The sequence below is a fragment of the Leishmania panamensis genome (genome assembly GCF_000755165.1).
Source record: "Leishmania panamensis strain MHOM/PA/94/PSC-1 chromosome 35 sequence".
In the NCBI taxonomy this organism is placed as follows: domain Eukaryota; phylum Euglenozoa; class Kinetoplastea; order Trypanosomatida; family Trypanosomatidae; genus Leishmania; species Leishmania panamensis.
The window spans coordinates 326,436-341,388 of NC_025882.1; the positions used below are offsets into that span (position 1 = coordinate 326,436).

The 14,953-nt window shown below is 55.1% G+C and overlaps 4 protein-coding genes across 4 annotated transcripts, besides 1 other annotated feature; all 4 read left to right on the forward strand.

Moving 5' to 3' along the window:
- Window positions 1–534: 534 nt before the first annotated feature.
- Window positions 535–5,193, forward strand: LPMP_350940 (mitogen-activated protein kinase-like protein; the record flags this gene model as incomplete). The annotated part of the gene is made up of 1 exon (XM_010704729.1): window positions 535–5,193. The coding sequence occupies one exon, from the start codon at window positions 535–537 to the stop codon at window positions 5,191–5,193; it is 4,659 nt and encodes a 1,552-aa protein (XP_010703031.1).
- A 236-nt stretch (window positions 5,194–5,429) lies between these two features.
- Window positions 5,430–5,941: a repeat region.
- Window positions 5,942–7,684: 1,743 nt separating this feature from the next.
- Window positions 7,685–9,409, forward strand: LPMP_350950 (RNA editing complex protein MP67; the record flags this gene model as incomplete). The annotated part of the gene is made up of 1 exon (XM_010704730.1): window positions 7,685–9,409. The coding sequence occupies one exon, from the start codon at window positions 7,685–7,687 to the stop codon at window positions 9,407–9,409; it is 1,725 nt and encodes a 574-aa protein (XP_010703032.1).
- A 2,382-nt stretch (window positions 9,410–11,791) lies between these two features.
- On the forward strand, window positions 11,792–12,253 carry LPMP_350960 (40S ribosomal protein S18, putative; the record flags this gene model as incomplete). The annotated part of the gene is made up of 1 exon (XM_010704731.1): window positions 11,792–12,253. One exon carries the CDS (start codon window positions 11,792–11,794, stop codon window positions 12,251–12,253), a length of 462 nt encoding a protein of 153 aa, XP_010703033.1.
- Window positions 12,254–13,142: 889 nt separating this feature from the next.
- Window positions 13,143–13,604, forward strand: LPMP_350970 (40S ribosomal protein S18, putative; the record flags this gene model as incomplete). Its single annotated transcript, XM_010704732.1, has 1 exon — window positions 13,143–13,604. The coding sequence occupies one exon, from the start codon at window positions 13,143–13,145 to the stop codon at window positions 13,602–13,604; it is 462 nt and encodes a 153-aa protein (XP_010703034.1).
- Between the last annotated feature and the right edge of the window lie 1,349 nt (window positions 13,605–14,953).

A 14,953-nucleotide genomic window follows, 5' to 3' on the forward strand; every position in this document is an offset into this window, starting at 1 on the left:
ACCACCACCACGACCAAGAGGTGTACTGCGGCTTTACTTCACACTTGCGCTGCGTTTGGGTGTGCCTGTGTGTGTACTCGTGCACTTTGCCGCACCACCTTCATCAACTCGTGTCTCTCTCCCCCATCTCGAGCGTTATCAAGGGAAACAGCACGAGCAGAAGCGAAACGCTTATCTTTTGTCAAGCGCAGCGCAGCAGGCACTGAGGAGGGCGCAAAGAAGGCGCTGTGCTGCGGCTCATTCTAGGGGAGTCCGGGTTGGTCTGCCTTGGTCTCTGTCTCGTCGTCTTTGCTGCTGGCTCATCTTTTTTGTTTGTTTGTTTCCACTTGAACGTACTGGCATTCTTCAGCTCCACACAGTTTTCTTGTTTCACTTTTGTTTCCCGTCTTTCTTGCTGGTGCGTCTAACGTTGCTTTCACCTCCACCCCGTATCGTTTTAGTTTTCTACTGCATCCCTCGCCTCCCTGCCGCGCCGAGGGTCTCCTTTTTTCCTTTTTTTCTTTCTCGCTCATTTGTTACGCTTTACGCAGGGACATGCTGAGACGCAGTAGGGTGTTGCCGCCCATTTCGGAGCCCATTCACGGCATCGAGCTGCCGGACGTCGAAGCAGAAGACGCAATCTACACGCATGATAAGGAGAGAAATCCACTGGTGCGGATTGGTCCTCCCTGTGCAACTCTCTGCTCCGATCACGAGCACAAGTTGTTGAGTTGTTCCAAGTCATGCGCTACGGTGCCGGCGCCGCAGCACCAGCATGTGGGCGATGCAGTTGTGTTCAATGTGCCCAGTCTCTCGTCTGATGAAAACGTGGCACGGAGCAGCAGCGCCCGCCGTCATTTGCGCTCAGAGGACGGTGGCGTCACTGAGGTGCCTCAGCCTGCATTCCGAGAGGGTGGGACGACCGAGCTCCCTGCGCCCACCCCGGCCTGTGCTAGCCCACCGACGTGTAGCAGCGACGAAGATAATCAGGTAGCCGTAGATAGCCAAGCCAACCACTCGGCGGACTTCATGAACTCGGGTCGCAGCTGCAGTAGCGAGATTCAACCCACGTCGGCAGGCAGGGATGCTGTTCTCCTCAGTGAATGCAAGGAGGACCCAGCGGATTCCGCTGTACGACGGAAGCTCGCGCGAGTGCGGCGCAAAAACTGCGTTTTGCTGATTGTACTCCTGGCGATCGTTATTGTGCTGGCCTTAGCTGGTGGCGTTGGGGTTGGCTTTGTGAATAAGAAGTACTCAATGTTGATGCACCGTATGTATTTGGTATCGAGAGAACGCGTCATTCTCAACAGCTCGACGATGCTGCTTAAAGAGTACCATAGGGCACTGCATGCAGAGACGCAAAGTCTCATAGCGTTTGTGCACACCTCGATGGCCGACAAAACTCCAACGAACACAACCGAACTGCAGAGGGCCCTGTATATTCCCTTTTTCAACGTGTGGTGGACGTGGCTGTACTCCGCTAACATCCCAACGACGCATTCGATTTACGTATCCCTCTGCGAGGAGTCCCTGATCAGCACCGAAAAATGTCCCCTCATGGCTCTGACCATCGCGTGCCTGCCCCAAAACTCAAGTCTGAGGTGCTTTTATATGCGCTCGTATGAACTGAACAGCTCGCAGATGGTGGTCAACCACATCGACTTTGACAAGACCGGCGTTCCACGGATTGGCCCCTTTTACAGGCTCGTGCCACTGGTGGTGAACCATATGCCCAAAAGGACCCACCACAGGTTTGACTACTTCTTTAGCCAGGACCACCCCATCTTGCTCAACGGCATGGTGCACAACACCCTGACCATTCGGCATCAGACGCAGATGAAGAACCTTATGGTCATTTGTGATACCAGCAGTCGCATTGATAGTTGGTTTGAGAAGTTCGAGCGCGGGCTCCAGAAAAGAGATGGCAGCCACTACATACTCTTCAGCAGCGACGGCACGATTCTGGCGTACTCCCATGATGATGACCAGGCTGATAATGGGGAACCAGTGTCCTCCAGCTACAAAAACCGTAGCTTGATTCGATGGAACAAGCAAGGAGTCGACAAAGTAGCTCTGGAGAAGCGCATAGTGGCCATCTTCGACGAAGCACTGCAGAACACCACGTTACTGACAGACCATTCGCTGCCGAGAGACCCGTTGATACTCACGAAGGGGATAGACAACTACGTTGTGTTCTTTGAGGATATCTTACGCTTTCGCAGGGCCCACGCAAAATTCAACACCTTCTTCGTAGCCGCGTACGCTGTGCCGCTGGACACTTCTCTGGGCCTCCATGGCTTCGTGCATATTATGATTTGTGTGGGCATCATCATCATCTGCATGTCCCTCCTCGGTGGGGTTGCCATGATGACTATGAATGAGATGCAGCATGTGGTGGAGTTCATTTCGAGGCTCTCCACGCACGCTGCCACATACGACACCAAGCAGATGCGCATTGCACTCGATCGCCAGAAACCAGGCATGCTCGCCCGCATCATTACTTCCGCTGATGTGATCAATCACGAGTTTCAGTGCATCTTAACAAATCTGAACGCGCATCGCCCGTTTCTGCCGCAGTCGCTGCTCGCCAAGTGCAATGAGTCCTTCTTCGACGGGGCACTAAAGCGGCCGAGCCTCGAGCGCCGCGACGTGGCCCTCGGCGGCGACTCCGCCAACGCCTTCTCCGTCAATGAGGACGAGATACCCGCCGAACCGCTGGCGCTGCCCTACCTGGGGAACACACTCGAGGGTAACGCTACGAACCCGATCGAGAACTCGCGACTCTTGCAGCGCGGTTTTTACCGAACGAAATCGACCATTCTTGTCGTCAGTCTCTCGAACGTCGCCTTGGATGCGGGCGAATCCGTGGATGTGGTGAACCTCTTTGTGCAGACGGTGCTGAATCACGCGACAAGCGCCAACGGTGTGGTGGAGGTCATCGAGTTTCAAAAAATCGTCATCTCCTTTAATTCGCACTTTCCAGTGCCGCGGCATCAGGAGAAGGCGTGTCTGTGCGCGCTGGCGATGCGCGACGCATTCTACGGCATGGGGTGCAGCGTCGGCATGGGTATAGCGTCGGGGTGCAATTACGTTGGTACCACCGGAACAGAGCAGCTAAAGGCGCGTGTAATCATGGGCGAGAGCGTTGTGGTGGCGCAGTCGCTCACAACTCTCAACAACTTCCTCGGCTGCTCTATTTTAGCCACTGACCAGGTGGTCTGTGAGGCCATCGTGACGGCTGTCCCGGTGGATGTCGTGCAGCTCTACTACGAGCAGAACCATCAGTGGGTGCAGTACGGTGTCTCTGAGATCATCGGTAGTCAGCACACCATTCTTTCTCCAGATATGCAGCTCGTCAAGTCTGTTTTTAAGCTAGTCCGCTACCGCCAAGCGGAGGAGGCGCTGGCGGTGGTGCGGAGGTACATGGACGTTGCAGCTGAGCGGCGCGAGATGCCTTCGTGGCCGGTGCGCCGCATGCATGCCCTAGTGGAGCATCAACAGCAGTTGATCAAGAGTGGTTATCGACGACAGTGTCGACAATGGCAGACCCTCGAGGGGGATGAGATTATGATGAACCGCCTCTCCGAGGCGAACCATTTATGCAATTGGCAGCGGCAGCACCGTCTCAAGACAACTGTCAGCACCACCAACGAGGACTCCCTCGCCAGATTGTCGGCCACAGCCAAAGTGGTCTCTGGTGAGTTCGGCTTTGTCCCCAGTGACACCTTTAACTCGGGCTGCGAGGCGGCACTCGCACGAGCGTTGATGGGTGAGCAATCAAAGCTCATCATGACACGGCAGCACTTGGTACCGGTGTCGAACGTATGCTTGGGTGAGGATGCCCTCTTTCCTGTTTTCGCGCTCAAGAGCAGCGACGAGGAGGAGGAAAAGTCATCAGCCTCGACGCCGTCGTTGTTGCTGCATGACTGCGGCACAGGCAGAAAAGGGGAGACCAGTGGTACGGACTCTGAAGAAATGAGGTCCATGCTGCTGGTGAAGACACGCATGCCGCTCATCGTGGCGCGTGAGGCTTTGCGCGTCGGGGCACCACTGCTGCCATCCACCGGCTCATCTCCATCGCCTGCTCTACCGTTCGATCACACTGAGTATGCCCATAGCGTACCTGGTATCTCGACCTCGTCGAATAACCACCATCAGTCGGCGCTGGATGGCCAGCGCAACGGTGCACCTAGCTTTCCACACGGTGGTACTTTTCACGGAGGGGCCTTGGTGACATTGGGCACGCTCGAGGGCAACACTGGAGGAGGATTCTCTATTGGTGCGGGCGTCGTTGACATCAATGGGGACTCCGATCGAGGCATACCGGACTCGGGACATAGACAGAACAAGAATGTCGCTGGTTCAGCGAAGACGCACACAAGCTGCGAACTGCCGCAGCGTATCGTGTCGGTCAGTGGCCAGGTGTTTCACAGGACCTCGCAGATTGTGGGGCGCGGGTCCTTTGGGGAAGTGTACCTCGCCATATCCGAGACTGGCTCGCTGAGCGCCATTAAGGTGTTCCCGCTGAATGACCAGAACGCGCCGCAGCTCATTCGCGAGGTCGAGGCGCTATCGCAAATGCGGCACGAAAATATCGTCGGTTACGACTGCTGCGCTGTTCAGGACAGTTTCTTCTTCATCATTTGCGAATACATGGCTGCTGGTACGCTTGGTTCGCTCATTCAGAAGCTCGGGATGATCCCAGAGCGGGCGGCGCGCAAGTACGCATGCGACATGCTCTTCGGCCTCGACTACCTTCATCAACACTCGTGGCTGCACTGCGACATCAAGCCGGAAAATATCCTCATCACCTCTGACGGCACGTGCAAGCTGGCAGACTTTGGTGCTGCCTCGCTGGGGCGAAGTTTGAGGGACGCCGTTTCGGTGCGCGGGACGCCGCGATTTTCGGCTCCAGAGGCTATCCTGGGGACGTGGAATCGACAGGCGGATATCTACAGCTTTGGTATCACCGTTGCTCAGATGGTGACGGGCGTGCACCCATGGCACAACTACAATGAACCTGACCACCTGTTCGTCGTGCGCTACGCGGGCGAGATACGGCATAGTCTACAAACCGGCACGCCATGCGCAATGCAGCCCGACCTACCGACCACTCTGCAGGACAAGGAACTGCAGAGCGCCATCCGCCGCTGCTGCGAGTTCGACCCTGCTAAGCGTCCGACAACTGAGGAGCTGGTGACACTGCTCTCCTAGTCGCTGCCGCTCTTTTTTTTTTCGTTCGACAATGTAAAAATAAAACTACAGTAGAGCGTGACCTCTCTCTCTTGCCTTTAATATCTGTTCACGTCCGTGTGTGTGTGTGTGTGTGTGTGCTCTGCTTTGCTCTACCAGCTCCCAGTCTTTGCTTGCCTTCGACTTGGTTTTTCCTCTTCGTTGGCTCACCCTTTCTCCCCTTGTTCTTCTCCAACTTTCTCTGCTTCTTTTTAGGCGAGTCTACCTCGGCATGGGATGCAGGGTCCAGCACCTCCCACTCTGCTGTGTGGGGAAGCCAGGCAGCCCCCCTCTCCCTGCCAATGTCAAGCCACCTCTGCTCGTCTCAAGGCTAGGTGACTCCGGCGTAGCGCAGTCCGAGGGACTTATCGCCACGGATCTCGGCGGTCCGGTCCTGGAATGGCGTTGCGTCCAAAGGCCCTTGCGGCTGTGATCCAGGTTGCGCCACCCATATGCCAGACAAAGTGTGAACGTGACTCGAACACATTCCACCGGACCCTCGCTCTCCACTGGTGGTGGTGGGGTGCCTGCACCACCCCGAGAGAGGGATGCACCGGGTGGCGAGCGGCTGTGAAGCAGGGGGTGAGTAGAGTCTGCGGCAGGGGCCGTGCTCAGGTGACGGAGGCGGGTCATTGCTGCAGCGCGTGCGTCTAGCGCTGCTTCGCGCCATGCCATTAGGCCTGTGACAAGGAGGAGGCAAGTGTGACGCTTGACGCATGTTGTATGGCAGGCCTGGGCAGCTTGAGGAAGCAGTTTTTTCTCTCTTCTGCGAGCTGCTGTCTACTCAACTTTTTTCTCTCTCGTCCTCTTGTGTAAATATCGATCCTGTGAAGATTCATGACTGGACGAAGTTGGCGACCGTGGTGGTTAAGGAATGGTGTGGATACCGAAAAGGCCAGGAGTGCGCTGGACCAGGGGCCATGGAAGGATCTTATGCTCACGGAAAAGGATACGGAGAGCGTTGAACATGGAAAACTATGCGTACAGAGCATGACGCCTCTGCAGTAGCTTTACCCACGTCTCCTCCAATGCATCCTTTCATTCGACCTCCCCTACGCTCGTACTTCGTGTGCACGCATGCGTATGCGGCCTCTCGCTCACTGTGCATTTGTGCACCCGTGTATACCCGCTGCCCCTTCTCTAGACCCTCAATTTTCTGACGTGATTCACACCTTAGCTTATTTTTTATTTATTTGTGTGTGCGTTTCTTTTCTGTTGTAATTATGTATTTCCTCAGCACGTTGTAGCCCCTCGGCTGCTGCTCTGTGTGTCAACCAGTCGTTTGGCACTTCCGTTGCGCGTTTGTGAAACTGAGTGTTTTTGATTGCTGTGCGCGTGCACAAACACTCTTCTTGAGCTTCGTGCTTCACCCAGATGTATGCGGTCGCCTCTTCTTCTGAGGTGATGGCGCTTTTTTTTTTTGCTATGACTTATGCGTGTTTAAGGGGATGCCCCTGCTTGAAATGTTATGCGTGAAAGTACAGTTACGGAGAGCGACTACCCTGGGGTGCAACCTGCGAAAAGGAGGAAAGACACATTTTTGCTGGTTGGAGTGAAAGAGCAAAACAGCGCGAGCGTCTCACCAAGGAAAAGAGAGACAAGGAAGAGAGCAGCTCATGCATGCCGACAGAAACGAAAAAGGGCACACCCACCATGGGAACAAGCAAATGTGGTTGAGCGTCGATAATGCTCACCGACTCCCTCTGCATGCTGTGGCCTTCGTGCGTTAAGGGTGGCGCTACAGTGCAAACGGCAAAGAAAACACACGGCATCGTCGACAAGGGAAAAAAACGTCAACCGAGAGGGACCATCGCAAGTGGAGGTTTCATGTGTTGCGTTGAATATGGGTGGTTTGACCATCGGGTTTTTCCTCGTCAAGTTGCACGTACGTGCGTCTGCCTCTTCTTCCTCAACCGTGACGCGCCTTCCTGTACACTCTTCCTTCTACGCCTTTGGTGACCACTTCCTCTCTCGCCCTTTCGCCTGGCAGGAGGAATCTACAGGCACACAACTGTTACTGGTCGAAGGTGCCCAGTTGGATTTTTTTGTAACTACTTTCCGACGCTCTATTACGCGCGCCTTAGACTTGCGCGGGAAGTTTGCTCACTTGCGTGCGCACCCCCTCTCCGTGGCAGCGGTGATAGCAAGGCGGAGCGGCTACCGTGCGCACATCCCGCATACCACCCTCGTCATCTGCTTTTCTTATGTTGATCTTTATTAGTAGGCAAAGACTGGCAGACAAGGGGGCTTGAGACGGGAAAACAAGAGGCCTCCACACACACACACCAAAAAAAAAGAAAGAAATCGTGCTAGCCTCGGCTACCCGATGCAGCTTCGCCGCACGTCTGCATGGCGAGCGCTTTGCCGTATTCCTCGTGCCGTATGTATACAGTGCTGTGAGTCAGTTTCGGTGGCATGTACGTCGTCGTCGCGGCCAACACCATGTGAGCCGACGAAGCGTTTCTCCAGCCCGATGGTGCAAGAGTGGTGGGTGAACGCTGCCCAGGAGGCAGTCATCTCCCGAAAAGCCATCATGCGAGCAGAGCGCATTGTTACGGAGGCCGACGATCCGCGCTCCAACAAACGGCCCTTCTATGACAGTGATACCAGACGCTGCCTCGTGTGTGACACTCGTCTGGAGGGCAGCTACAGCACGCATAGCCACACTGTCGACCACATACCACGCGTTGCGCTGCTGAAACGCACAATCAGTATGATTCTCACATTTCTCGAGCAGGCCTCGTCCTCACCGTCGACGCCGCCGCAGGCCTTGCCGGAGAAGGCTGGTTCACTGGCTGGCAGTAAACGCTTGAAGTCGGCGTTGCCTCACACAGCAACGGCCACCGCCCCTGCCCCTTCTTGCTTCCACACCCTGTATGCTGAGTCACCGCTCTTTGGCGAGGATGGCGTGCCTAGCCGCGGTCTCCTCTACCACCGCCCGCACACGCTGCGCGAGTTCGACCTGGTAGACATAATCATGCGACGTTGGTGGAACACCCTGCATAATCCACCACCTAAGCGGGGTAGTCTTTCGTTTGACCGGCTCCTTTCGCTGTCCTCGACGGAGCTGCAGATGCGACGATGGCGCGTGCGCTATCTACTCTACTTTCTCAAGTCCCGCGGTGTTCTGCGCGTTTCTATGTCAGTGAGAGGCGACGATATGAGTGCGGTGGCGCATTCCAGCGAGCGGATCCACCGTGGAGAAGCCTTTGAGCGTCTCGAGATGGTTGGCGACTCTTTCTTCAAGAGTCTCACCCCCGACCGTATGCACGCCGTCTTCCCAGCTGATGAGGGTGGACTCACGACTGGTCTCCAGTATTTTGAGCGGACGTTGGATTCGAATCATGGTCTGCTGGCCATCTACGACTACCTTGGGCTGGACGACATAATCGGCTGCTATCTAGCCAACAACAAGGCAAAGGCCGACGTTGTAGAGGCAATTATTGGTGAACTGAAGGTCCTATTGTGGTCGGCCGATGTGGTGTGGGGCATGGAGTACTACGCCGTACCTGGGGAGCGCGCTACGCTGGTATACCTCCGAGCACTGGTGGCGCACACCATCGCCGAGCTGGGGCACACGGTGCTGATGTGGCAGTTGGAGAGCACACTGCGCAATTGTCGAGAGTTTATTCTCAAGCATACTGTTGAGGGGTATTTGACCGCCAACGAGGCGAGAGAGCATCGAGCTAAGGGCGAAGAGAGCGAATTCGAATTCGTTGCGGATCTTCCCAAATACGCACCGCTGCCGCCGTTGCTCGCGTGGGAGCGACAACGCCCGGGCGCGTCAGTGCCGAAGGGTGAGGTGCAGTACGCCACTAAGCAGTTGCTAGTCAGAGCACCACCTTCTCCCCAGGATCCGCTTCGCAGACTCGCCCCGACCGCGAGCTGCATCCCAGAAGGTATTCGGAAGCACTACGCTGTAGGGCAGAAAAAATGGAACCCAAATATGTGTGCCGCAGCCGTTGAAGCCCTCTGTGACTCCCTCACACTATCTGCACTGCCACGCAACAGCGGCCGCACCGCGGACGCTCTATCGTCTGACCCCCAGTCGGGATCGTTGCCCCTTTATCCAGAAGCGCAGCCGTCCAAGACCCCGCCGGCGTCCAGGGACGTACGTCGCCATGTACTGCCAGCTCTGGTGACTGCGAATTGCATAGTAATTTGTACTACCAACCTGCCTCTTGCTACTACCATGTAGACTAAGAAGTTCACCGGGTAGCACTGCCGCACACCACGTCGCCCTCTCTTTTCCGTTATAGCGTCCCTTTCGTCCTCGCCAGCAGCTCGGTTTTTTCTTCACACTGCAAGTCTTCACTAGGACTCCCCCGGTTGGGCAGCAGGGCTCTATGGTCGAAGTGTGTGTGGGTGGGTGTGGGGAGGAAGCGAGGACCGAAGGAAAGACATTCCTTTCTTTGTTTTCCCTTTCTTCCCTTCCCTAGCTGCGCGATCTCGCTTACTCTTCTTGAACTCCGTGCTCCTCGCGGCGTGAAGTGGCTGACGCCCCGCTCCCTTTCAAAGAAAAATGCGCGGCCTTTCTCTCAATGCCCTAAACAAAAGGGTCTTGTCCTTCAAAGCCAGAGAGTGAAGCAGTCTTCGTCGCGTGTACCGACTCGCACTTGGCATTGTGACCTGCATTCGCATGTGTCTCTATCTTTGCTGAACTCGGCACGTTCCTATTTTGAACTCCTTGCTGCCTCCCCTGCGATGTTTCTGTGGTGCATCCTTACTGTCATGCTCTCCCGAATCTTTTGCCTCATTTCTGCATGTCTACCTATTGCTCGTATCTTTCCCCTCTTGCTCTTTTCTCTCTGGAAGCTGATAGAGTCACATGGAGAGGCGCAGATAGCTATGTATGCATATACGCCAACAATCGAGCTTTGCCTGTAGTGGTACGTGCATACACCAGAGCGTCCGCAGATTTACTTGCTCTGCAGCCTTCCCTCTTTTTAAGGCAGATCGGCGTGTCGGTTCTTGTCGATCTCTCTCTTCCTTCCTTTCTCTTTCTCTTCTTCTTGCTACGGCTTCGTCTGCTGTGTTGGTACGGCCTGAGGCGCCGTTATGCGCTATTCATTCCATGTAGACGAGGAATTGCACACGCACGTCACGAACCACTCTCACAATCGAAACTGGCTCTTCCTCTTCCGTCTCTGTTTGTTTCTCTTGACAGTCGAGATCCTCTCCCCTCGCCTTGCTTAGGGTTGGCTCAGCAGTCTAGCCTATTGTTGTTATCGTTGTTAGTCGTATCCTCGTTCTGCCTCTGTTCTCTCTATTTTTTTGTTACTGCTCTGTGCGTGCGTGTCCCTCCTTTAGCGCGTGCATGCTGAGAGTATTTTTCTCTCGTCACCTCTCTTTCTCTTCTTCCCGTACGCGATTGTGTACGTGTTGTCCACCCATTCGCCTTGGAGGGCAACCATATGGGGGTCATAGTGCTCTCTTTTTGTTTGCTTTTCTCTCGAGTTGTTATGCCTTTCATCCCGCAGCCGTCAAAAAGGCTCACGCAGCCGCTCTCTGTCGGAATGTCACTGTCTCTGGAGGTGCCTATGCAGACGTCTTCCTGCATGTTCTCCTCCTCCACCTTGTCCACATCTTTTTTTTTTTCACAAGTGACTCCCTCGAGGGACACAAAGGAGAAGTGACTGTATAGGGGTATGGTGGGAGTAAATCTGGAGACGCAACCAGGAAGGAGCCACCGAGAGTAACGTTTGCCTGACGCAGCATCGCTTTGTTTGCGTTACGTGAGTGTTCCCTTTTTTTAAACGGAGTTCGTGGGGGAAAATCCCTCCCCCCTCTGCCCCCCCCCCCCCCCACACACATAAAAAAAACATCAATAGATGTTAGTATCAAATGTCTCGGTGCGCAGAACTGGAGTGCTACGAAGGAAAAAAAGGTCCTCCTTGAGCAGCAAAGTACGCGCAGCTGTACAGGGGATGGGGGTGCACACCCCCCCCCCCAAAAAAAAAAACTTAACAACACACACACACACAGGTGCCACTGAAAGTGGGCAGTGAAAGCGTCAAGGTAACTTGGAAGGACCGACACGGACTCATAGTCAAAAACACTGTTCACACACACGCATAAATTTTGTAGGGTCGGTTGAAATTTGTTGCAGCATCGAAAAAAAAGGACATACTGTGCTATTTGTTTAGCACTGGTGTAGCAACCTTCACGTTTCAGCATCCCCTCCAACACCCATGTACACACAGGATTGCCGGTAGAAACGAAGGAGATGCTACACCCAGGGTACCCTTGTTTATTTTATTTTCCCTTTAAGATGGTTTCAACAATGTGAACTTCTCGGATGCACTGCTGATCTCTATCTTCGTTGCCAATAAATGTAAAAGCGCTTCCGTGCCTCCGTCTCATCCCTATACCCGCAGGGCTCTCTCATGCCGATGTGTAACTAAATCATCCTTTTCCCTGTTCCCTCACCTCTTATTCTCGCTAAACGTCACTGCGTGCGTCCCACACCACACTGTTTTCGCCCGCGTCACCCCTCCCCCCGGCGTACCACACGTGGCGCTGTTCTGCTTTCTCCCCTTTCGTGCAACTCTCACCGCCACTATCTGCAGAGTATCCAAGGATGTCTCTGACGCTTATCCCCGATCACTTCCAGCACATCGTGCGTCTGCTTAACACAAATGTGGAGGGCAAGCGCAAGGTGCCGTTCGCGCTGCGCATGGTGAAGGGAGTGGGTATCCGCTTCGCCTACCTGGTGTGCAAGAAGACCGGCATCGACGTGGAGCGCCGCGCTGGCACTCTGACAGCGGAGGAGCTGGAGAAGGTCGCCGAGGTGATCGTCGACCCCGCGAGGTTCAAGATCCCAGACTGGTTCCTGAACCGCCAGCGCGACCCCAAGACCGGCAAGACGGAGCACCTGTCCAGCTCGATGGTGGATACCCGCCTGCGCGACGACCTTGAGCGCCTAAAGAAGATGCGCGCGCACCGTGGTGTGCGCCACGCGTACGGCCTGCGCGTGCGCGGCCAGCACACGTGCACGAGCGGCCGCCACGGTAAGACGGTCGGCGTGTCTCGCGGCAAGTAAATCCAGTGGAATACCGCCCGTGCGTTTTCTCTCCGCTCTTTATCCAGCACGGGTCCACCGCTCATCGGACGAGCTTCACCACGTCGGCTGTCTCAACGTTTGTGGCGGTGAGAGTGGAAAAGGGGTCTGTGCGGGATTCTCGAGTGGAGGGGATGGTGCTGGGGAGTGAAGGCTCGCATGGAGTTTTGCTTGTTTCTGAGCAGTGGACAGTATACCCATGGCCTTCTTTGGTTACATTATTTGCTCGTTTTGCTTTCGCTTCCTTCTGTCATTTGGCTACCCCCACCGCCACGAACATCCCAAACAGGACAACAAAAACTACAGCCGCCCACCCACGCGGGTGAAACAGCACCCTCACTTCCTCGCTCCCTCTCCTGATTCTCGGTTTAGTGACCGGCTCTCTGGACTGTAGCACAGCGGATTCCAAACAGCGTATGCGCTGGAAGAATCCGCATGCCTGTCGCATACGCTATCAGCGGGGGGAGAGGGCAGCTATGCTGGCGGAAGAGCTTGGAGGGGCATCAGACAGATAAGCTCACCGCGCAGCTTTTGGTGTCAACCAGAGCTTTTTACGCGCCTAGAAGAGCCTTGTTGGCTGTGCCCCATGGTATGCAGCTGGTAAGACTATCTCCTCCACCGGCTGTCAGTCTGCATCGCGTGCGTTTACAGTAGTAAATTCCTCGACTCACTTATTCTCAGTCTTGACGAAATGCGTTCCCTCTCCGACCTTTTCATTGGCCCCGCCTCCTCCTCCCGTGGGTGTATGCCCGCCCCCTCTCTCCACTGTATCACCCGCTTATCAACACTCTGATGTTGCTGCACTTTGGCGACTCGCTTACGTACATCATTGTCTCACGAACGAAGAACACAACAAAGAGAGTATCCAAGGATGTCTCTGACGCTTATCCCCGATCACTTCCAGCACATCGTGCGTCTGCTTAACACAAATGTGGAGGGCAAGCGCAAGGTGCCGTTCGCGCTGCGCATGGTGAAGGGAGTGGGTATCCGCTTCGCCTACCTGGTGTGCAAGAAGACCGGCATCGACGTGGAGCGCCGCGCTGGCACTCTGACAGCGGAGGAGCTGGAGAAGGTCGCCGAGGTGATCGTCGACCCCGCGAGGTTCAAGATCCCAGACTGGTTCCTGAACCGCCAGCGCGACCCCAAGACCGGCAAGACGGAGCACCTGTCCAGCTCGATGGTGGATACCCGCCTGCGCGACGACCTTGAGCGCCTAAAGAAGATGCGCGCGCACCGTGGTGTGCGCCACGCGTACGGCCTGCGCGTGCGCGGCCAGCACACGTGCACGAGCGGCCGCCACGGTAAGACGGTCGGCGTGTCTCGCGGCAAGTAAGGTTGGTGCGATGGAAGCTCTCCTTCAACTCTGCCCCGCTGCTTTGCTCTTATTGTTTCCGTTGAGCTTCGACTCACGGAAATCGCAGTGGGCAATTTATGCGGGGGATGGAGTGAAGTGCAGGTGCTACCGCATGAGGGGACGAAGGGAGATGGGAAGGGAGATGGGAAACGGGATACGTGAATGGACTGTGTGCGTTTTTTTTTTGCCTTTGCGTGTTCTCCCTCACCAGCTGTCACGTGGGCACAACAATGCGCGCCTTCGCCACGTCTCTCCTTTTCTCTTTTTTGGTCTCTTCAGCGCCTTCCTTTCGTGTGCGTGTTTGTTGGTGTTTTTTTTTTAATTTTCAACTCATTTTATTTTTTTTATGGCGTGTGTGCGTTTGTTTTGCTGCGCCGTTTTCGCACGATGCGCGTTCGTTTGTTGTTGTTGTTGGTGGTGATGCTCTGCGCTGTGCCTCTGTTTCAAAGCAAAAAGAAAAAATACGCAAACAATCAATAAAGACGAATGCCGGTACGGCACAGGGCATCGGCGAGACTTGGGTGGGCCGGGCGTTCGGTGCTCGGCAGCGCCTTATTTCCGCCGGCAAGGCCCAAAGCGTCCGCGTTTGTGTCATGGCGATGCCTTTCGGGTCTACTGCGGACGCTCAGTACGATGTACTGGCACGGGAGGGTTAAGCGCACTGCATTTCTACTTGCACACTGGACGTCGAGTGGACACTTTTTACAACGCACCAACGACGTTCATGCACCTCCCTCACCTTTTACTGCAATGTAAGTCGCTCATAACGTTACACCTCGCTGTTAACCTCTTATACCGCCCACCTTCTTTTCCCTCACTCTGTCCTCTGATGCCCCTCGGCCCTGCGATGCTCACCCTCGCCTAAATACGCTGAGTGACTGACCATCCCACAGGTGTCTGAGGGCGAAGCACGCGCCAAATCATCGAAGACGTTCTGCCGATTTCTCTGAGTATTCACTGGTCCTTTATACAGTCTCAGCGAACACGAGCGAGCGAACACGTAGGAGGGGTAATAGAACATCGAGAAGAGCTAAGAGGCAGTAGCGCTGCTTGAGCCACGTCAATCTTTTCGTCGCTTGGCTTCCTCGGTTCCTTCTCTCCCTTCCAGGCCCCCTCGGGCGTAGTGCTTCACTCAATCACCTCCTTCTGTTTGAGTGTTCTTTTTTTTGTTCTTCTTTCTCAGGTATGCGTGTGGCTGCTGCTTGTCGCGGTTTCTATATTTGTGCTTTGGCTCGGCCTTTAGGCACCCTTGCGCATCTCCACTTTGACACACACACACACACACACACGCAGCGCCTTTTAGCTCAACAACTGACCTTCCAGCCACT